The following is a 24,334-nucleotide window of genomic DNA, read 5'->3' as shown; positions in this document are numbered from 1 at the left end:
GAGGATTTGTGCTTAAATATTTAAGCAATTTTGCTTACCATAAGATTTTAAACTACCCACACTCTAGAAACAACATTTTTCAACACCTGTCAAAATTGTTTAAATTTAAAGATTCTCGCAAGAAGTAAATATGGAAAAGAAAATCCAAGATATGTTTGCCATACAAAGTGAGACAACTGTAAAACAACATGAACAGCTGTCAAAACAACAAGAGCAGATGTCAAAACAGATGGAACGAATGACTGCCATGCTGAAAATCTTTACCCAGTCAATCATTCAAAAAATGAATGAGGCAATAGAAGACCTTAAAGATGTCCCTCTAGCTGACAAGGGAGATGAAGAACAGAAGAATTTTGCAGAGGAAATGGAGATCTACAACAAGCAAATTGCAATAACCCAGCTGGCAACAATGGATTTGAAAGTGAGTGACTTGGACCTCCGTCTCTTTATTCTGCCGGATGACCTTTTCAATACCTGCTTGGAGGACTTAATGAGTAGAGAAACTGGAGCTGTCAGGATCCTTCTCTTTGAATTCGGGATGGAAGATAATGCAACATGGATATACTATGAAGATCATCTATCTGTGGAAGAGACTATACCAATAACCTCCAAGGACGCTCTTCGATGCTTACTATTAATGGGGAAAAGAAGGAAATGTTGGAAATACCGAGCTAAGGGACTAATTTAAAAGAGTTTAGTTTCTCTTGTAGAAAGAATTAAAAGGAATTGGTTAAAAGGATTGGCTTTAATGGAAATAGAACCATATATGATATTAATTTACTACAACTATAATATATCTTAAATGAGTTTAGGGAGAAATGTAGGATTTACAGAATAATTAATTTTTAATGGAAATGGAGGGAGGTGTAAGGGAAGTTAATATATCTTTGATTACATACAAATATCTTTAATAATGGTTCCTATCTGTTTTTATCTTTTACTGTTTATGTCAATTGTTAAACTATATATTTAATATTTTTGGAAAAATTTAATTCTAAATGGGACCATTTAAAGGATACTCTTTGACCTAATCCCTTATCTACACTTTTCATCAATTTTATATTAGGTATTGATCTAATAATGTTAGATAGGACAAGAATATATTAATTAAAATAGTATTGGGATTAGTTCCGTTAGCAAAAGTTTATACAATTTATTTTTAGATGGAAGAGGGAGAGGGGGAAGTCAATTTGTGGTTAATTTAGTAATATTATTTAATTCTTTAGTATTATTATTATTTTTTAACATTGGATAATGTTTTATATGTTGATATTTTAAATCAAGAAAATAAAAAAAATTAAATAAAAGAGAATGCTGTGAAGATATTTGATGTCTGAAGCTAAGTAAGTATCTAGCTGGAATGTGCCTGGATCCTACAAAAACCGCCAAGGAGCTCTTTGCAAGAAGGAAGAGAACGTAAGAACATAAGAAAGGCCCTGCTGGATCAGACCAAGGCCCATCACGTCCAGCAGTCTATTCACACAGTGGCCAACCAGGTGCCTCTAGGAAGCCCACAAACAAGACGAGTGCAGCAGCACCATCCTGCCTGTGATCCACCGCACCCAAAATAATAGGCATGCTCCTCTGATACTAGAGAGAATAGGTATGCAGCATGACCAGTCTCCATTCTAACTAATAGCCATGAATACCCCTCTCCTCCATGAATATGTTCTCTCCCCTCTTAAAGCCCTCCAAGCTGGCAGATACAACTAAGGGACATTTTTAGAAGGCAAATAACCAGAGCTGAAGGTGGGACTTCTGCTCAAACGGCAGGTCAGACAGTCCCATCCCATTGATATGATGTATATCACTTGGCAGTTCTTCTCCTACTTTTCCACTTCCTCCTTTCTATTCTTGTTCACAGTTGCCTTGCCAACCCAAAGGCCACCCAGATTATTAATACATGCTAGTTCTGCTGGTTGCCATAGCGACTTCAAGCACTCAGGGCAGGCGCAGGCCTAATTAGAAAAGACAAGGAGGAGTCAGGCTTGAGTCATAAAGGCCTATCTGCTCCACGTCTTGCTAGGCAAAGGTTATGGGTATAGGCTGATGGAAACTTATGCTACTACATCAAGGCACGCACCCTGGCAGAGGGGGAGTGTGGAGAAGACGTGGATGTAATCCCCCCACCCCGTGGTACAAACCCGGAACCACACAATGAGGATTGTGGCCTAAACTTTATGTCACACACAATCAACCAAAGCGCATCACTAACAATTCTAGGAGCATTGTCGTTTACAAGGGAGTGAGGATTTGTTCCCATTGTAAATTCTGAGTTGTGCCCAGTTGTGAATACCTGTGCCAATGACCAACGTGAAGGAAAGGAAACAATACTTAGTATGGAGTAGGGGGTAAATATTAGGGAATTCTGACAAACGTAAAGGTGCATTGCCAGGGAAGATGAAGTAGGTTCAGATTTTTAAAAAAAGATCTGCTCTAGGCCCAGGGTCTGCTGTGTATTTTTAGAATTATGCAGAAGAGTCATCTTTGCAGGAAGGTTTCAAAAGACTTCTAAAAACAACAACTGGTTTATCAGAACTCCTTAAGGTGAATGGGGACCTTTAACAGGAAGAAGACTTTGGATCATCAATTAACTGCAGCTTTACGGGATTGATGGAGGAGTAATGGATTAGAGGACTGTGTCTGGTTAACAGACTGCAGATAGTAAACAAGATAACAGGGAAGCAAAAGAGGCACTTAAGGAAGATTTACTGGCAGCAGGCCTTCACTCTGAACTGATCACACTGGAAACCAGGCACCTTCAGTTTAAACATCATCACTGAGAGAAACAAAGAAAAGGATCGATCCTTTCTGTTTGCAAGTATGCTAAATAATAGCACCCGTAGCTACCAGTAAAAAACAACAACAACCCCTATATCTCATTAGGCTTTGTTAGGAAATTACTACAACCAACAAAGTGGGCTGGATTTTTCCCTCATAGAAGACACCATGTATCTCTCTATCAAGTCTATTTTAGCTGATCAGAATGCCAGCAGCAGTTCTGTTTTTATTGTAGCTAAATTGCTCATTATCACCCAACTGCTAGACATGTGTAATCTAGATCCATCTATTCCCAGCTAATTAAAACCTTGCAAAATAGGCAGAGTCCTAAGGTAACATCTTCTTAAATAACCAGTCAAAAAGAGAAAGCAACTCAATGCCTGGAAAAAGTGTTCCATGTCTAGGGTCACCAATGGACCATGGGGAAAATGGTTTGTCCACGGTTTTCTTTTTTTGGCCTGTTGCCAGAATGAAAGGGGAAAGGATGTCCCTCCATTCTAATTTGTTAAAATACTTGTCCATAAACAAGGATCATATAACTCAAACCTTTGGAAGAGCCATATGACACTTCCATTACTTAGCTAGCAGCCCTATCCTATTTAGATGGTTATATCCATCTAAACCTGCGGATTTCATCTAAGCCCATTTGAGACTTTTTCTTCACACCCCAAAACATGCTGCAAGGGAGTCAAAGCAAGTCTTGAAGTCAGTGAATTTAATCAAGGATCTGGCTCATTTATAATCACGCATGGCCAGTCATTCAGACCCTGGACCCTATGTTGTACAGCTCTGAGATGGTTAAGATGGAGTCCTGTGGTCATGGTTATCAAATATCACTTGTGGAAGCATCAGGGTATTATTTTATACTATCTCATATGACATCATTGTAATTGCTTAGAAAGGCCAGCCCCAGGTTGCGTCTCATGTTACTTTTTAGACACACAGGTACACCTTCTCAAGTATCAGCTATGTGATGTGAAAAATAGCAAGACTCATACATCCAGATAAGCTTTCAAAAACCCATTTTAGATATCCCCAGAGCAATGTGTTTGCTATTTTCTCATGGCTGGCTTCCATGCTGCTTTAGTAATGTTTAGATGAATGAATTATATAGATAGGATCAAGATTTTTTTACTCCTTCATACAAGTTGATTGCTTTTAATTTTAGATTTAAGGGGAAAGGGGGATAAAGATGCACTAAATGATAGCAGTAAAAAGAAAAGCCACTCACACAGTCAATGTTATCAGACATGTTCAAGATGATGTAGTTTTTGCCTGCCAGGTTGCTCCAGTCTTTACAGGTCACCTGGAAAGGAAAAAAATAACAAAAAAAACCTGCCCCTGAGTTTAGCTGGAAATGATTTTGAAAGAGGTACAAGTCCGTCACTTATAAACTTTAAACTGAGTCAGTCTTATGGTCTTCCTAAGCCCAATGTGTCTACTCTGATTGGTATAACTCTCTTGCTAAAACCATAAGAAGTTTAAGAGCAGCTTCTGACGTTAATGATATGCATGAAGACAGGAAGTAAAACCCACTCACACTTCCTATACTCGTGCACATCATTAATGTTCGAAGCAGTTCCGAGGAGACAAGCATTTAAAAATAAACTGAAAGGAAATCTCTTTTCCCAATAGCCAATATACAATGAGAAATTAGGATTCATTTTCCCCACCTCCAGGTGAATATTCTGAAATAAAACCTCTTTTTGTAAAGAGGCAAAATGAGCCCTGGTGTAGCATAGTGACCAAAGAATGAACCAGGAAACCCCTGATTCAAATCTCATCTCTACCATGAACTAATTTTCTGGCCCTTCTCTCGGCCTCAATGCCACTCCCCAAATCTGCCACACTTTACAGGGTTGTTGTTGTAGAGACTACAAGGTAATGTACGCAAAATGCTTTGAACTCTCGAAAGCACAATATAAATGCTGTGAAGTATCGTTATTATCCTCTTTTGATGTCCCAAGCAAATATAACAGAGGGATAAGAAAGCAAAGCTTTTTCTTGCTTCTCGGTTACCATAATGATATGCTTATTTGATAGGTTCCTTTACGAGGGAGTACCACATATTTTGTTGCACATTCTGTCCTTGGTCTACTCTACTGAATACAATAAGATGATGAGGCATTTTGTGCTAATCACCAGGAGTTTTTTGGACACAGAGGTAAGTCTGCATTTTAATTCTCCAGATGGAACTAAATGCTAAGATTTCATGGCTGTTCAAAGAAGTGTCTGATTTGAGTGAATGGATCATCACAAAGCCCACATGCTCATCACACAGCACTAAATGTTCTTATGCATGTCCATCATATAAAAGCCTGGCAGGTTACTTTGCTCCGGTATGGACAATTATTTATCCATGATTTTCCAGACAGGACTGAGCTAGGAGAGACACACACATAGTTAACCCATGGTGTTAGACAAGGATTATGGACATTTTTAAAATTATAGCAGCAGAGATTCCACAGAGGAGCCAAGAGGCACTTCCATAACACTTTTAGATTTCATAGCTATATCTGAAATGTACCCTTGCAGACTTTCATTAGGAATGTTGGTAATTTATTTAGGGTGCATGTTATTTCCGTCTCTTCCCTTCCCTCCCTGCTGTCTTCTCAGGTTCAGATCTGCCTTTGTGGAACCCTGATCAGGCAGCAAACTTACTGAATCTGAACAACTGAGGGGAAAAAAACAGATTCTGTAAGTCATGAAAACTGAAAAAGCAACTAAATGTTTTGAGGCTCAGATGGGCCATTTCTAGGATCCAGCTCCCAGTAATCAGTTTAAATCAACCTCCGTTTGGGGAAATATTGCTGGATCTGCATGATTAGGAATTTCTTGGAGGAGGAAGAGGAGGAGGAAGAAGAGTTGGTTTTTATATGCCGACTTTCTCAACCACTTAAGGAAGACTCAAACTGGCTTACAATAGCCTCCCCCGCCCCACAACAGACACCCTGTGAAGCAGGTGGGGCTCAGAGTATGACTAGCCCAAGGTCACCCAGCTGGCTTCATATGTAGGAGTGGGGAAACAAATCCAGTTCACCAGATTAGCCTCCGCCACTCATGTGGAGGAGTGGGGAATCAAACCTGGTTCTCCAGATTTGAGTCCACTGCTCCAAACCACCGTTCTTAACCACTACACCACGCTGGTGTAGCATTGGTTCTGAACTAGAAGATTAGAAATAACTTTCAACAAGGCGGAGGAAGTTTGAAACAATACTAAAAACAGGTTGGCTCTTTGCTTAACAGAAGAACTAAGCAGAATTACTAAATTTACAAACATCATAATCTGAGCTACGGCTGGCAATCTCCAGGTGGGGCCTGGAGATTTCCTGGAATTACAATTTATCTCCAGACAACAGAAATCAGTTTCCCTGGAGAAAACAGTGGCCTTGGAGGGTGACCTCTATTGCATTATACCTTGCTGAGGTCTCTCCCTTCCCCAAACCCACCTTCTAAAGCAGGGCCGGATTTAGGTTTGATGAGGCCCTAAGCTATTGAAGGTAATGGGGCCCTTTATATGTCCAGCTGTCCTTTGTCAACAACAAATTGTCACTGTTTTTTGTGTTGAATATATGCTATATGGCAATTTATGGACCTAATAGGTATCTAAAGCCATTTGCACATAACAAAACACTGTTGCTGTATGTAGGTTTTATTTTATTTGTTTTTTATCTTATATTTTGGAAATATCCATCCAGTTTTTTTCCCTTTAAATTTTTTTGGGGGCCCCAAGAGAGTTGGGCCCTAAGCTATAGCTTGTTTAGCTTATACGTAAATCCGGCACTGTTCTCAAGGCTCCACCCCAACTCTAGGAATTTCCCAACCTAGAGTTTGCAACCCTAATCTGAGTACAGCTCATGATTCTGAAAATAGTGTAACTGGCTAATGCTTATGAAACAACCATATAGGGCATCTTCATGAAAAGATTTAATGAAAGTCTCTAGTGGATCCGTTATCTATATTTTAGCTTTGTCTTGAGAGTATTGTGCCGAGAATGTAAGGTATATATGTGTTAAATATGGGTCTTTAAATAACTATGGCTCACCTGAACCAGTTTCCTTAAAACTGACCAAGCTTGGCATAAATGTCTGCTAAAATCCATTTTCTTAATTTTTACTTCAGAATAATGTTTACCTAGGCATAACAATAACCAACGGATTGCGAAGTATGGTTGAGTTGCTTCAACAAGCAGGGAATTTAAAAAACATAATATGACAGCAGTTATATCTCTGGGGAGAAAAACATTCCCTGCTACTGAAATAACGAGTCTCTTACAGTGAAACCCTAAAAAACAATTTACACTGATTAGGATCACACTGTTACACACCACCCACTAGCTAATAGGTACTGGTTGAAGTGGCAGGATATATTTCAAAGATGGGCAGCCCAATCCTGAAGTGGCGGGGCAGATCTGTTGCAGCTGGGAGTGGTGCAGCTGTGCCTCCTCCTCCAAGGTTTCTCAGCAGCCACGGAGGCAAAAAAAGTGTTTTTCAAAAATAAAAATAGAGGTAATGGGGGAAAGGCAGCTCCACCCACTGGGAAAGCCCTGCCGGCGTGGCTGCGCTAGCAGCGAGGGCGCCAGCACCCAGATGTCGTTGTGTTTGCCCCCATGCTGGCGAAGGTGCCACCTTATTCCATGATAAGGTGGCACCTATACCGGTGCGAGATCACACTGGCTCCTAAGGAGCTTCGCCCCCCCTTCAGGCATGGGCTCAGAATCTGAAAATTTCCTCTGCCTCCTTCATTCTTGCAAAATGTAGAGACCCCAATTCAGGATTTCAATATGAAAATAAAATCCCAGACTCAGAGCTGTTACTGCACAACAAAAGGATATCCCAAAACAGTATCATGGTGAATGTTTTATCCTTGCCCATTTCACTAAACTGTTTAGATCCTCTTGCTCTAAATTCCTGGCTTCTGATAGTAGCATCATGGCTGCTCACCATGTGATATCAGTCTTCTATCAGGGAAGAACCTCCGAATATTATGACAAGGAGTGGGATGGAGAACTTGCCACAGCAATGCCATTTTCAGAGGCAACCCCATGGCAAGGGTAAGGTTTGCTGCTCTGGAGCTGTACAAACAGCTTTTCCTAGATGAGTAGTTAATGGGCCACCATGAAGCCCTAGTAAAATCTCCCCTTTTCTAGTGTCAGCATCAGCAATGACCACCTCTCCAAAATGTATGAGTGCTAGTAAAAAAACATATCCTTGTGCTAGCAAAAAAAAAATCTGGATTCTGTCCCCAAGAGCTCCTGAAATTCTCCTTGACAAATCCTACAAATATGCCTAAGAAAAAGCTGGATTTTTAAAAAAGCTACTACCTCTATTGTGCTTAGAACAAAGTTGTTGTTTTATTGTTTACTTTCTGAATTGGAATATAATAGTACCGACAGTAAATATAGTTTCGTGTCTTGAACTTCAGCATCAAAGTATGGTTATAGCCGTGTGACATCTTTTATTCATGCATTCTATGACTAATAAAAGATTGACTGACTAAAAAATGAAAGGCATATGAATAGCGTTCCAGCATATAGGAAGTATGACATAATTTTCTAGGATTTGTTATCTCCTCCAAGCCTTTGAAGTAGGGCAAGTTACAACTGTAAATACCACTCCCACATTTGACTACTGTATCATTACCTGTGGCAAACTCCATGGCACTCCGGTAGACAACACTGCCATATGGACATCTCCAGTCTGTGGTACAAAGCTCCGTTCAGCAGTAGTACTTGCCGTGACTGGCTGCTTTGTGCTGTTCCATGCAGGCGTAGGGGTAGGAGCTGGCTTATCAGTCCAGTCGACAGAAGAGCTTGGGCTTGATGGGTTGCCAGGAGTCCTGGAAACCGTCTTCGTTACTTGGAAGCCGTTGCCATGAGATGCTGTTATTAGAAGGTCTTCATTTGTCTCCTCCATTTCAGCTGTTTCTGTGGACTCTATGGATGCTGTCCCTGCTGTGGAATCTTCTTGTCCCAGTCCAGTTCCTGCTGTGGGCTTGGGCCCTTCCCCTCTTGTTGCGGCCTCCGCTTCTTTCACATCAGCTTTCACGGTTGCTGCTGTTGCTATAGCCTCTGCTAGTCCCCCTCCTGCTCCTACAACAGCCACTGTACTTTCTGAAGTACTCTTGAAAGGGACCTCAGAGACATCCTGTGGTCCTTCAGGAGTGGCTGACAAAATGGAGGACAGAGGCAAGAGACTGGGTCCCATGCTGCTCCCTAAGTCAAAGCCTGAGGAAGCATGCTCAGGGGCAGACTCTTCCTCTTGTCTCTCTATAGCAACCTCAGTCACTGCGCTCGTTCTGCTGGCGGCTGTGGACAAAAGGATGGAGTACAATGAGTCCTGGCCAGTTGATTCAGGGAAAATGACCTTTGGTCTTTGGCTGCTCTGAGGTGTTCCCTTTGACTGGTTTATAGGGAGAAGCCCTTCCTCTTCCTCAAGGGTACCGGTGGAAGGAGTTTCAGAATCCGGCTCAGCAGAATCAGTCGAATGATGAACGACAGGCACTTCCCACTGGTTTTTAGTCTGTGTCACGTTTCCTTTCGGCAGGGCCTTCTGGGAGGCAAGTGGAAAACTGAAATCTGAAAAGAAGCAGAAGAAGTTGTGAATAAACAATCAGAACTTGGAAATGGGACTGCTACTCCTTGAATCTTCTTTCACATCTATTTCTTAAAGATGCTAGACTGATACCTTTTTGTTAGCAGCAGAGTATTATAATTGGTCTACCATCCTTATGCACTTCAAATTTTCCTGTTCTATCAAAGGATTTCACCAATTATTCCTTTTGGCTCCTTCTGTCTGAACTTTTATAAGCAGCTTTAACGTTGTTCAAATCCTTCCTCAAAGCTCATTTTCTCTGCAAAGCTATAAACTTCTTAAAACAGTACGTGCCCATACAAGCAGAGTGAATTTTCAACCTTCCTCTGCCTACATTAGACATATTCATTATCTTCCCTTTCACAAGTCCAACACAAAATAGAAAAGTATTTATGACATACAATTTACATGAATCACCTCATCTGAAACTGAATCACTGGCAGGGATTCATGTTCAGCAGTCGTATTATCTACATGTGGTGAGCATTAATTCCAGGTAGGAATATCTATGCTACATTTGGGGCAGCCCAGCTTTGAAGTATCTTACTTCTGCTCTGGAATTCTGAAGGCTGTAGCTTGTCCAGGGCTGGCCATGGCCCCAGCTTCCTCCTGGCTTCCACAGCCATTTCCCATCCCATTGGAGGCCATGACAGCAAAGCCTGGGCCAGGGAACAGTGGGGCAGGCACCTACCCACACACTGGGAAAGCAGGTTTGTGTGAGTGAAGGTGAGAGAAGACCTGTAAGGGGTCTAGACTCTGTCAAGAGGCTAAACTCCTAACAGAGTCACTCAAGGAATAATAGTCATAGCTTAGACATCAGACTAAGATGGAGGCTACTGTTAGTATGGTTTCCAGTTGCCAAAGGTGTCAGACAAGGATGTATTTTATCCCCCTGTCTCTTCAATCTATATGCAGAACATATCACAAGGAAAACTGGATTAGATTTAGATGAAGGTGGAGTGAAAACTGGGGGGAGAAACAGTAACAATTTGAGATATGCAGATGGCACTACATTACTGGCAGAAACTAGTGAAGACTTGAAACAACTACTGCTGAACGTTAAAGCAGAAAGTGCCAAAGCAGGATTACAGCTGAACATCAAGAAGACAAAAAGTAATGACTACTGGGGAATTGCACAACTTTATGGTTGATGACAAAGAAATTGAGATTGTTCCAGATTTTTCTATTTCTTGGTTCCATCATCAACCAAAAGGGAGACTGCAACCAAGAAACCAGACGGAGATTGAGACTGGGAAGGGCAACCATGAAGGAGCTAGAAAAGATTCACTGGTGACCAAGATCAAGTTAATTCATGCCACAGTATTCCCCATTACTGCGTATGGGAGTGAAAGTTGATCAATGAAGAAAGCTGACAGGAAGAAAGTTGATTCATTTGAAATGTGGTGTTTTATGGATCCCATGGACCGCCAAAAAGACAAATCAGTGGGCTCTAGTTCAAATCAAGCCTGAACTCTCCCTAGAAGCTAAAATGACTAAATGGAGGCTCTCATACGTTGGTCACATTATGAGAAGACAAGAATCACTGGAAAATACAAAAAAATGCTAGGAAAAGTGGAAGTGGAAAATAGGAAGACTCAACTTGAGATGAATTGACTCCATAAAGGAAGCCATGGCCCTTAGTCTGCATGACCTGAGCAAGGCTGTTAACAATAGGATGTTTTGGAGGACATTAATTCATAGGGTTGCCATAAGTCGGAAGTGAATTGACAGCACATAACACATACACAATTACAGTCATCTTTACTTCTATGCTGTTCGCACAATGTAACAAACATGTTATCCTTCCAGAGGCTATTCTTCTGTGTTCTCCCACGCATGGATCCATACTGCTCACATTTTCAGTGCTTAAGTTTTGTCCTTTGAACTGGCAGGAACACATACACAAGCCTTCTGCCTCCTCCAATAATGCCTTGCCAGTCCTTGCGCCAAGGATCAAAATCTTAATCCAGACAACAGATACTGTCCCAGCCCAGAACACCAATGAGATTTGTGCAGTAACCCTAGCTGGTAAACCTGCACCACAGCTCATGAATTCTAAACCAATAGAGGCTACTTGTTCTTGCACAGGCAAGGTGATGTAAGGTTTTATGTTGATCAAGATAGGCAGTAGATGGCTTGCTGAAATAAAGAAGTGTTATCTGTGCCCAGTGGGAAGGAGAACTCTACTTTGGCAAATCCAAAGCAGGTTAAAAAGAAGATACAGGGCAACAATTTTGCTCATTTAATCATTGCATTGGCTTTTTCATCCATCTTTCAGTTTTTGTGTCCACTGAACTCAGCTAGTAAGGGAACAATGTATTCATGGTGAATATTAAAACTACATGCAGGTTGTATTGCTATACCATTTGAATGTGCAAAGTGCTCTATAATCCTTCTGTGAAGTAGGTCATCAATATTTCCTGGTTTGATTACACTGAGACTAATTCCTGCTAGTAAAAAAAATGCAAAATTCCAATAAAGCCCTTCTTTAGACCAATATTGTGTCTAAACTCCCCCACTCCTACACACGAAGCCAGCTGGGTGACCTTGGGCAAGTCATTCTCTCTCCGCCTCACCTACCTCACAGGGTGTCTGTTGTGGGGAAGGGAAGGTGATTGTAAGCGGGTTTGATTCTCCCTTAAGTGGCAGAGAAAGCTGGCATATAAAAACCAATTCTTCTTCTATTATTATCACTATATCTAATAGTAAACTTGCCACAGCAAAACCAGGCTACTCAGAGGCAAAGCAGGGGCTTCTACATACTCCAGGGACTCCCTAGGTATGCTGAAAAATATGACTAGAAATTAACCAAAAGAAAAGGAAGAGAAACCTCAAAAATGGCCTGAGGATGGCTGAATGTTCTCCAGAAGGGAAGGAATGTTGAGAGTGGCTAAAGAGAAAAAAGGGGGAAGATTGAGGAAATCAGTCTGTTTATGGCCTTCTTACAACATCCAGAAGGGGAAGATTTCGAGGGGTGGGGTGAGAATTCCTCCTCCTCCTATGATTCTTCGTGTGCCCCCCCCCCACATTGTTTGATCAATTCCAGAGGTAGATCTGCAAGTAAACCTGCAGCAATTAAATACACACACATCTATGAGCAGTGCTCTTGTTTGTAATCCACAGAATATCCTCTCATTTGATAAACTGGCTTATTAAAGCAAATACTAGAAGTAAGGGAAGGATAGACTACTACTGGCAAGGAAGATGTACAGAAGGACTGTTCACAAAACAAGACTAGATTTTCATTTCTCTCTAGTTTTCCTGGATAGCATTTGTAACATGTGGGTGTGTAACAGGAGAGGACACCAGTCTTCCTGATGCTACGATAGTCAGGGGCAAACTTCTAAAAAGAGAAACATCACCACCCAGGCATGCTATAAACCACTGATCTGGAAGCTATCTCACCTGCCCCATATTGTATATATGGAAGTGTGCTGTGGGTTGAGCACTGGAGCGAGAAGTGCTACTGGTTCCTACTGCAGCCAGCCTCCCATAAGCAGGTAGTTTAAATAACCCAAGGGGTTTTCACAAAAACACTAGAGCATGTGAAAAGCCTTACTAAAATCTAGACCATGCAAATCCCTCTGAGCACTGCTTCATATGTGACGAAAGCCATAAAAAGGCCACCACAAAACAGTTCTACACTGAGGCAGTCCCACCCAGGCACTGCTACATAAGTGAAGCTGTGGAGAAATGCCCTCCACTTTGGGCTCTATTGCTGTATTGGGAGTTCTGGGGCTGAACCCCCCCCCCCAATTAATTTAAAGAGGTTTATCTGTCAGTAAAAAGAACAGCAAATAAAAGGGAAGTTAATTGTTCTCACGCTTCACCCATGCTGATGGCTCTCACAAGCACCCACTACTTAAGGTCTGGTCATGAAAATGCATCTAGCCAGCAGAGAACAATCAAGGGTCCATCTCACATCCTGGCAGGAATGTGACACCGAGGAAGGGGCAAAGAATTGGGGAGGCCAAGTGTTAGACTGCATCTCTTCCTGTGAATAACTGGAAGAAAGGGACTGACCCATGGGGGGCAACAGAGAAGATGAATTACTTCAATAGAGAAGATTCATAAGTATTCTGAGGAAGGAGCTCTCACACCTAGGCTCCATTTTGATTTCCACCATTACTACATGGAACTAGCAAAGGGCAGGCAGCCCAACAAAGACTCAAGGTAAAAGATGACTGATAGAATGCTGTAACTTAAAGCCTACCCTAGAATAGCAACAGTCAGGGTATGTATAGCAGAGGGACAGAGGTTGCATATATGCACCTTTACTTTGTCTCCTTGTTTGATCCACTGCGGTGCACAGTATCTGTGTGGACATTTTCTTAATAAATTTCTTATTACTTCGAATGTTGGCAGCTTGTTCTCTGTAACCACATAAAGCCCCACTCAAACATTACTAAAAGGGTACCGGGGAAGGGAGGCTGTTGATCAATAGACTGCTAAATCCTTGGAGTACACAAATGCAGTAAGCTGCCCCTGAAGTAGCAACTCAGAACTAGGAGGAGATGTGAGCACTAGGTAAAGCCTGTGAACTGTGATGCAGATGGAGTGCTAGGAGTGCTGCCCCTTTTAGTGGGAGACACTCTAAATGACCAGCTGGTGGCAGCGTAGATGCCCAGACAGAAGTGAAGAACCCCTCTGAAAGTTGGGTGGGGTAGGGAGAGTCTTGGCTGTTGGGGAGAGACCCAGGACAGCTGCTGAATGGCTCCACCACTCAGAAGCCCAAAGTGGAATGGCTCCTGAGGCACAGAGGGATTGTTCTGCAACAGAAGCTATTGGGATCTTCTGAAAACTGAAATTATATTGACTGTTTCTAAGTGGCTTGCCAGTCAGATGGAACCAAACTCTGTGGAGCTTATTCATGCCAGACCCACACATTGTGGCAAGTAGTTGGCACAGAAAATCTCCTCAGGAGATAACACCAATCCAACCCATCCTTACCTACCTAGGCTTAAAAACGCACACCAGCCCATAATCGCAGAAAGGATGGCACCCTTCATAAGAGAAGCAATCTGGCTACATAGGACTTATGTGATCAAACTGAGGAAATCATATTAACTAGCAATTGAATTACTGTTAAGTAGAAGCCTTAATAAAAATCTAGACATCTCCTTGCTTTTCCATTGGAAAACACTAACTTCAGTTACTGATAGTCTCCAAAGTGACTCACAAACTACATAAAATAATGCAAGAACTGTTTATCTGTCTTTAAAATATATTTGATTCTGGGATAGTATATAATGGTTCTAGTATCACATGGCGCAATGAGGAATGCTGTTATCAGAAAGAGGACCATTTCATAAATTATACTATCCTTACATGTATATCATCTCCATGGGGGGAGGGGATGTACAATACTTGTGAAATATAGCAGACATCTTTATTTTAAAGAGCATATATCTAAATAAGAAGCCACACTGTATTCTTGATTCATATTAGATAGAGAATAAACAATACTTGTGCTGTAAGCCACAATAATGCAAATAGGACAAATTTCTTTCTATACAGATCTCTATGCAGGAAAAATACCATGTGTGAAGAAGCCTTGAGAGGGAGATATTAAGGTAGCAGAATGCAATTAACAAAACTTGAATCTGGCCAAGACATCAGCACTCAACACTCTAATCTTGTGTTACCGGATCTCTGCTAACAGTGAGTGATTAACACTTCTTGTTTAGGACTTCTCTGAAATTATCATCGATATCACTAAGCAAGTGTCCCAAAAGGAACAGCAACATGTAGTCACTAAGGGGCTTCCACACATAAATAACACCAAGTACCAAACTGGCAGGTGACAAACTGTACCAAGAAGGATCTCTTAGTACATTTAAACCTCGTGATGACACACCAGCAGTATGCAGGCCAGGAACTGCTCAGAATTAAGCCTCTTATGTTTCGCCTTTACAAGATGCATCATTTTGTTAATGCTCTGGCAGAAGAAGAGATTAAAAGATGTAAGTTAGTTGTCTGCATTCAGAAAACAGACACTTTTAGTGCAAACTAGAGAGAAGGGAATGTTGCAGAATCTATTGAATTATGTTCATGAAAGGTAATGCGTGCCCAGAGTTTAGGAATTGCTTTTAAATGTCCACATATGAATTTGTGTCTCTTAATTTTAAAAGCTTTATTCTTTTTTTGACCAGAAGCCACTTAGGATGTGATCCAGTCAAATTCACCACTCCACTATGGGAACTATGGGAAGTGATTGCAGTTAGGAAATCGAAACACATCCCCCCCCCACACACAAAACTTAATTGTGTCTTTCCAGTTATCAGGATACTGATTTTAGATGATATCCAGTGCCACCATGAGGTGGCGGTGAGAGGCACGGAACACAAAGGAAGTTGTTGTATCCACCTCAGAGGAATGGCTCTATCTGCACAGTCTCTGTTTCTCTGTGTTCTCCTCCTTTCCCATCACCATCTGTAATAAATGAGGGACCATACGCATAAGAAAAGGGTTAACTTGTTCTAGAAGCTAAAATAATTCTCATTGGAGAGATCTTTTGGTAGGTGAATGTTGCTTCACACTGAGGATCTATTTCAATGTTTTGCAAAATGAGAGGTGGATTTTCCAAGGGAAATAATTACCAAAGGAACCCTAACCTTGTTTCTCATTCTTTACCAGCAAATGTTGCTTGGGCCAGGAGGCAAAGTGCCAACACACCTGTCCAATAAGGTACACCTCTATGCCCAGTTCCTTGTACTCATCCATTCCAAGGTATCTATGAGACAAGTGCCTTCTGTATGCTTCGACTACTGGAAGAACCTGTAAAAAAGCTGTGGTTTCTCACACTTCGTCTATTTTCCTGTGATAAAGATTAACTGTAGAACTGGGCATTGCCATTATCTTTATGTTCTGCTGCTATCAGGGAGGCTTGAAAACTTATTCTCATACCTTGAAGAAGTTTACTGTGCAGATCTTGAGAACCCTTGCTTTAACTGAGAGGATTTTTCTCCCAAGTCATTCTGGTTATCTGCTGTCCCAAGGGTGTTCTATTCATGCACATGGTTTGTATCCCTGGTCTCAGTCATCCGGATTGCGTTATTAACTTATCCTTTAAATGGTGCAATCAAACATCCTGGACACAGGTGCCAAATGTTGAATTTACAGAAAAGGCTAATAACACATAGGAGGACCCCTTATTTGGCACCGGACACCTTCTCTACATTTACTCTCTGCATGTTGAATTGCAGCCAACTTATGGTGACCCTGGAGGGGTTTCAAGGCAAGACACCTTCAGAGGTTGTTTGCCAGTACCTTCCTTTGCATAGCAACCCTGGTATTCTTTAATAGTCTCCCATCCAAGTACTAGCCAGGACCGACCCTGCTCGGCGTTTGAGCTCTGACAAATCAGGCTAGCCTGGGCCATCCGTCAGGGCTCTCCACGTACAATAATATAAATCGAATGATGTGGGCTAATTGCCCAAGGGCTGGAAGCCTGAAATTTTTGAGGCATTTAGGATTCTGCCTAAGATCAGGGTATAGACTATGTAACCTGCCCTTCATGATTCTGCAACTCCACCATCAATAGAGGGAATAAATTCTTACCATTAGAGTGGGTCTCCACTATACAGTACTTTCTGAAAGCATTCTCCCAAGGAAAGAGAGAAAAGAAAATCTCTGTCCTACAAAAGGATAGGGAGAGCATTGTCAATATCTTCTCCACCAAAAACGTTTCCCACATCCTCTGGCCAATTTGTCTGTCCAGGGTGAGTAAAAACCACTTGGTTGGGGCCAATGATTCTCTTCTGATAAAGGAAGACTATTGCTCCAATGGAGAAAAACTTCTCATTTATTAGAAAGCATACACTGGAGCCAACCCAGTTTTAAAAATAAAATAACAACTGGTTATGCAATCCTTATAGTTCCTATAGTTTGAAATGAAATCTGAATTTAATGAACATATTAGTCTACACCTGTAAACTGTAAAGATGAATCTATTACCCTCCCCCATTAAAACAATTATTATTTTTTCTATTAGAGAAACAACCGATGTGCAAAAATGCAAGAAGGAGCTCAATCACTATAAAAATGACCCATTAGGAATGGACTTTATTACTGTGCAAATAAATCAGACCATTCAAACCCTGAATTTGCTTATTCTGGACAGGGTTACACACCCTCTGAAAGAGCAGTTTTGGGGGGGGTGTTTTTCAACCCAGTGTTGCAGAAGGATGTACAGATCTCCTCTATAGCACTTAACACCTTCAAACAGCTTTGGTTCATTCACAAGCTGCTGCCCTTCCTTGTGATTTGGCCACAGGTATCCATGCTCTGATTGCATCTCAACTGGACTACTGCAATATGTGGGCTGCTTTCGATTACTGCTTGGAATCTTCAGCCAGTTCAAAAAGTGGATACTAGGCTGCTAGCAGGTGTAAGTTGCAGGGGCCATATCTTGCTAGCCTTAAAAGCTCTATGTGGGATTCTGATTCACTTCCAGGCATAATGCAAAATGCTGGTTATTGCCTACAAAGATCTTCAGTCTGAGTGTACCTGAAGGAGAGCCTCTTCCTGTATGAGCTTGCCTGTCAATTAAGATCTTCATTAAAAGCCCTGTTCTGCATGCTCCACTAAGGAAACAAACCTAATCATATCTACTCAGAAGTATGTCCCACAATAGTCAGTGGGGCTCACTCTCAGGAAAGAGTCCTTGTTTCGGTAGTGGCTCCCAAATTCTTCTGGAATTACCTCCTGCAAAAGCTTGCAAGTTTTCAAGAGCCAGCTGAAGCTGTTTTTATTCTTCCATCCAGGACTTTTAGATACCCCCACCCCCCACTGGCCTGTGGGATCCATCAGTTGTTTTATCCTTCTTTGATTCCATGATTCTCTCAGTGGTCTTTTCTTGGTTTTACATTGGCTGTTGTATAATTCTGAAAGTTTCCTATGTTTATATCTGATGCTGTTTTAAATTGATCTACTTTGTTTTCTTTGGTTTTGCTATTTTATTCTTCTATCTTGTTTTACGATGAGTTGCCTTTGGTTGCCAACTGCCTGGAGAAAAATATGTTCTGTCCTTTTAATGGTGGCTTAATGGGATATTATTACCAGGTGGTGTTAATCTTCTTCAGTGCCAGCAAAAGCTCCAGCTGCCTGTTTCCACACAGTAAGCCTCTATTAAAGGAACACAGGACATTTTTCTCCAGGCCTGTGGCAACTCCATGCATCAGACAGAGGTGGGGTATAAATGTTTTTAATGAGTGTCTCAGTCAATCAGAACAAATATTTCATTCCATCTCACACAAAACCACAGTTCTGCCTACTAAATACCAGCCAAACCAAACTTTAGAGTTGCTTGTGTATCTTCTTGGGCAAGTCACAGCTCTCTTAGAGCTCTCTCAGCCCCACCTACCTCGCAGGGTGTCTGTAGTGGGGAGGGGAAGGTGATTGTAAGGCGGTTTGATTATCCCTTTAAGTGGTAGAGAAAGTTGGCACATAAAAACCAACTCTTCTTTTTTTTATTAATTCTTTACTGGCCCAGTGCTTCTGGAGGTGGAACAACAGTTGTAACTGTTGTTCAGACATCAAAGTTAGCACAAACCATGATTTGCAAATCCCTTCAACCCAATTCCAATTTGCTTTCTTAGTTCAGACATTATGTCAAGCCATAGTTAAACTTCTGTACCCATAGCTTATTTTATATATTTTATTCTACAAAATTTATATCCCACCTTTATGCCATCACAAGAGCTTACTTGATGAATGAATCGATCCATTAATTCCACAGTGCAAAAGAACGAGGCTACATGAACAGAGTTAGCATAAAGGTTCTATTCAGTTACAAAGTAGTGTGTTTAAGTTGTAATAGCAACTACTTAGCGTGCTTGCTTCTTTGGAAAACATATGAATTAGAAAACTGGACACTTGTTTTTTAAATCAGCCTTTTTCATGATGATGTAAATCCAAGTCTATCTGGCCCTAGAGCCCATTAGACTGCCAGTGATCCATATGAACAGATGAAGCTGCCTTATACTGAACCCTTGGTCCATCAAAATCAGAATTTTCTACTCAGACCAGCAGCGGCTATCCAGGGTCTCAGGTAGAGGTCTTTCACATCACCTACTTGCCTAGTCCCTTTAACTGGAGATGCCAGGGATTGAACCTGGGACCTTCTGCATGCCAAGCAGATGCTCTACCACTGAGCTACAGCCCCTCCAAAGGGTGCCAACTTAAAGTGATTCCAATGTTCTTGCTATGCTTGTATCTTTACTCCACATGTCATGGACCAACAAGTGACACTCAGACTCATGTACACTTGGAACCTCCACAAGGGTGGTGGTGGGCTGTTAGCATTATCCATCCCAGAAGCCTGATGGATCCAGAGGATTTCCTGATATCTCTAGGGGATTTTCAGGTCAGCAAGACTGGTGCTCTTGTCAGTCCTCATTTGTGGGATTTGTGGGATGCAGAGATTACCTAGCTGGCTGGTGGACACAATTGCTCTTAGTGTCTTCTCCTCTCCTCTCCCATGGAGTCTGGATTCTCCCTTGGTTTACTGTGGAGCTTGGGATGATGAAATGGCTGGGCAGACAGCTAGGGCACAAGTGAAGAAAAACTTGAAATGGATGCAACTGAACAGGGGTGAAAGAGCCTTAAGGTGCCTATTCTGTGGTGGTGATAACTGTGAAGCGTGCTTACTTCTTCAGGACCATTGCATCTACAAAAATGCTATGCAGTGGTGCTTTTCCAGGTTATAAGAACATAAGAACATAAGAAAAGCCCTGCTGGATCAGACCAAGGCCCATCAAGTCTAGCAGTCTGTTCACACAGTGGCCAACCAGGTGCCTCTAGGAAGCTACAAACAAGATGACTGCAGCAGCCCTACCCTGCCTGTGTTCCACTGCACCCAATATAATAGGCATGCTCCTCTGATACTAGAGAGGATAGGTATGCAGCATGACTAGTATCCATTCTAACTAATAGCCATGAATACCCCTTTCCTCCATGAATATGTCCATTCCCCTCTTAAAGCCCTCCGAGCTGGCAGCCATCGCCACATCATGGGGCAAAGAATTCCACAATTTAACTATGCGTTGTGTGAAAAAATACTTCCTTTTATCTGTTTTGAATCTCTCACCCTCCAGCTTCAGCAAATGACCCCGCGTTCTAGTATTATGGGAGAGGGAGAAAAACTTCTCCCTGTCCACTCTCTCCAAACCATGCATAATTTTATAGACCTCTATCATGACTCCCTTAGCCGCCTTCTTTCCAAGCTAAACAGCCCTAAGTGTCTTAACCGCTCCCCATAGGACAATTGCTTTAGTCCCCTAATCATTTTGGTTGCTCTTTTTTGCACCTTCTCAAGCTCTGTAATATCCTTTTTTAGGTGTGGTGACCAGAACTGTACACAGTATTCCAAGTGTGGTCTCACCATAGATTTGTACAAGGGCAGTATGATATCAGCAGTTTTATTCTCTATTCCTCGTCTAATTATGGCCAGCATGGAATTTGCCTTTTTTACAGCAGCAGCACACTGGGTTGACATCTTCATTGAGCTATCCACTACCACCCCAAGATCCCTTTCTTGGTCTGTCGCTGCCAGCACAGATCCCATCAGTGTATATGTGAAGTTGGGAATTTTTTGCCCCAATATGCATCACTTTACACTTACATTGAATCTCATTTGCCATTTTAATGCCCATTCTTCCAGTATGTAGAGATCCTTCTGGAGCTCTTCACAGTCTGATTTTGTTTTAACCACCCTAAATAATTTGGTGTCATCTGCAAACTTGGCTACTTCACTGTTTAACCCCAACTTCAGGTCATTGATGAACAGGTTGAAAAGTTATGAGAGGGCTCTTATTCTGAGCCCCTGAGGATGTTGACCCAGAGAACATACAGACCAGTTGCGACTCTTTAGCGATTTATTTTGTGGATAAAATCACTTGCATCTACAGTTAAATCTCAGGATGCCATCAAATCACAGTCTAGTTCCTAGTTGCATGGGTAATTTCAGTTGGTGAAACCCGACGAAGTGGACAAGTTGCTTAGAAGTGCAATGGTCCACTACATCTAGGCTTGACCCCTGTCTCTCCTGGGTGATGTCAAGCTGGGCTGAGCTGGTTAAGTGGGTCCAGGATATTTAAAAAATGAGGATTCTGAAGGATGTAGTCCTGTCCATTTTGAAAGAGGCGATTGTGAAGCCCCTCCTTTAGATGACATCCCTGGATCTGAATGACCTAAATAACTACCACCTGGCGGCTAATATTCCATTCTTGTGCAAGGTGCTGAAGCAGGTGGTAGTTACGTAGCTTTGAGCACTCTTGAAGGAGATGCATTATTTAGAGCCATTTCAATCCAGATTCAAGTCTGGGTTTGGGATGGAAATTACCCTAGTCAATGATCTTCGTGGGGAGATGGACAGTGCGCCCCAGCTGATTCTCCTAGAGGTCTTGGCAACTTTTGACCATGGTATCCTTCTGGCGAAGCTGGCTGAATCAGGAGTGGTGGGCACCATGCTTTGGTGGTTCTGCTCTTACTTGGCTGACTGATTCCAGAAGATGGAGGGGGGTGACTGCTGCTTTATGGTACAGGGTGCAACAGCTATACAAATCCGCCAGGAGAGATCATCCAGTGATTTGGAGTGAAATCACACCAGTAAGAAGATGACCCCCAGTTTCAGTGTAACCTTAACCAGCATTACATCCTTCTAAACTCACTGAATTCAGTGGATTTAGCAGGGTAACTTCTTAGGATTGCACAGTCAGGACTGTAAGCCAATTAAAGCACTTCAACTAACTTAATGTGTGTCTAAACAATGTAATATATGTTTTTAATATATGCATTTTTCATTTGCAATGAATGCAAGTACACTTTGAGGACTAATTTTTATTGCATATGTTTTATTCATATGTTTTCATTAAGTTAAGCCAATTTAAGTATTTTAACAAAGCTAAGCCAATTTCAGATCCTGTAAGTGCACTATGAGGTCCGGTAAAATGTTAGAGCCATTTCTTATTTTATTCTAGTTGTGAATATAAAAAAACAAGTCAAAATTCTTGCTCTGCCCTGAAACCCAGTGGGTGGCCTTGACCACAGCTTACAGGTGGTACATGCAAACCTGCCACACATGCCGAAGAAAGCCCTTACTGAATGTCCAGTGTTATAATTTATTGTAAGATGACAGGAAGCCCGATTCTAATTAAATTTGAAACAGAAATAAGTATTCGACCTATTGAATAATTAAATGTCATGTTAACTAAAGGACTAACATACCACCAATACATAATATCTGGATGGATAATCATCTGGAATAATGTTAGTTCTGAACATCTGTTCAATGGTGAATAGATAAAGTAGTATAAGGATATAATGTCAATAATGATGCACAAGTGGGGATATAATTGCATACAAGTAGAAAGGGGGTGCATATACACAAGTGCTACATATACTCACAGAACACAAGGCTCTTTGTGGTTTCCTCCATGTATTTCTGTTAAAGTTGAAATATTATGACACTGAAGGACCTGCATCTTTGCCTGAGACTCTTTGACAAATCTAACAGGGATGAACTTTTCTTACAAGCCTAGCTCCCAAGTGACGAGTTACACATCAGGAAAAGCAATTCTCACCAATTTCAAGAGGGATTTTCTTGTAACATGTTTGGGCTTAGAGTGCAAAAGTCTGGGGATATATGCAATATAGGTACAAGTTCAACAGTTTGTGGAAGTAACTTCAAAGTGCACAAGAATAATACATTGAAGCAAAAGGCTAGAAGGGATTTTAAAATCATCAAACCCAATCTACTTTTCTGAATCAAGCGTTTCTATGCATTAGCTCTAGCAAGTCTAGCTCCTCTTTGTTTTAAAGATTTATACCCCTCCTGCCACCTTTTGATCAACTGGTTACCATCTTGCCTGTAGCTGTGGAAGAATCTGACTAGTCAAGTCCAAACTTACCAAAACTATGAAATTCCTTCACCAAGGAGATGTGTCTGTTCTCCTCTACCATAGTCTTCCTCTAGCAAGTAAAGACTTCTCTGTTTTGTTCGGTGTTCCCTCACTAAACCTCCCTGTTAATGAAATTTGTTTAATTACTGTTTTAATTGTTTTACATGTATGTATTTTAAAAGGTTGTTTTAACGTTTTTGATTGTTTATCACTTTGGGGGTCCTAAATCCAGTGAAAAGGTGGCATGAAAATGTTTCAAGCAAAGCCAGAGACTTGCAGTGCAATCCTAAGTAGAGTTCAATGCTTCTAAGCCCATTGATATCACTGAGGTTAGAAAGGTGCAACATTGCTTAGGATTGCACTGATGGTTAGGGGAATACTCTTTGGTGAATTAAATGTTCTACAACAGGGGTATCCACAGTTAAAGAACTCTGCCTGAAAACTGGTGAGGTTCTTTGCTCCCACAGCTATTCTTGGAAACCTGTTCAAGGATTTCACATATGCAAGAGTTTGAAACCTTCAGATTTCTTACCTCTAACTATCACAATAAGATCCAAGTACAAGAAAAAGACCATGAATGGAAAAATGGAGTAGTCAGGATGGGTATAGCCTGGCAAACAAAAGTTCCTATGGAACTTTCTAATACAGAGAGCAAACGTGGTGTAGTTATTAGGAGTGGTGGACTCTAATCTGGAGAACCGGGTTTGATTCACCACTCTTACCTATGAAGCCTCTCTCTGAACTCTCTCAGCCCCACCTACCTCACAAGGTGTCTGTTGTAGGGAGATGGAAGGTGTTTGTAAGCTGGTTGGAGACTCCATAAAGGTAGAGAAAATAGGGATATAAAAAACAGCTCTTCTTCTACAGCAGGGAACTGAGATATTTTTGGTTCTGGTGTTTTAAATATAAAACCTCCCATGTGAAATGATCTTTCCAATGGTGATGATCCATGTGGTTACTGTAACCTTTCAGAGATGATATGAATGCCCTGCTTGGATGCCAGCTTCATATGATAGAGAGCCAGCATGGCGCAGAGGTTAAAGGGTCAGACTAGAATCTG

At 41.5% G+C, this 24,334-nt stretch overlaps 1 protein-coding gene across 1 annotated transcript in view; it reads right to left on the bottom strand.

Moving 5' to 3' along the window:
- The window catches only part of PODXL2 (podocalyxin like 2), a 68,435-nt gene that overhangs the window by 8,624 nt on the left and 35,477 nt on the right, over positions 1-24,334 (bottom strand). Inside the window, exons 3-4 of the mRNA XM_056846940.1 lie at positions 8,424-9,358; positions 4,013-4,087 (exon numbers count right to left, since the gene is read on the bottom strand). Of these exons, the coding sequence (XP_056702918.1) occupies positions 4,013-4,087; positions 8,424-9,358 (1,010 nt within the window). The remainder of the gene's footprint in view (positions 1-4,012; positions 4,088-8,423; positions 9,359-24,334) is intronic.

The sequence above is a fragment of the Euleptes europaea genome, chromosome 1 (genome assembly GCF_029931775.1).
Source record: "Euleptes europaea isolate rEulEur1 chromosome 1, rEulEur1.hap1, whole genome shotgun sequence".
NCBI lineage: Eukaryota > Metazoa > Chordata > Lepidosauria > Squamata > Sphaerodactylidae > Euleptes > Euleptes europaea.
Note: the sequence above shows the minus strand (reverse complement) of the source record. Positions and strands in the feature narration are given on the sequence as shown.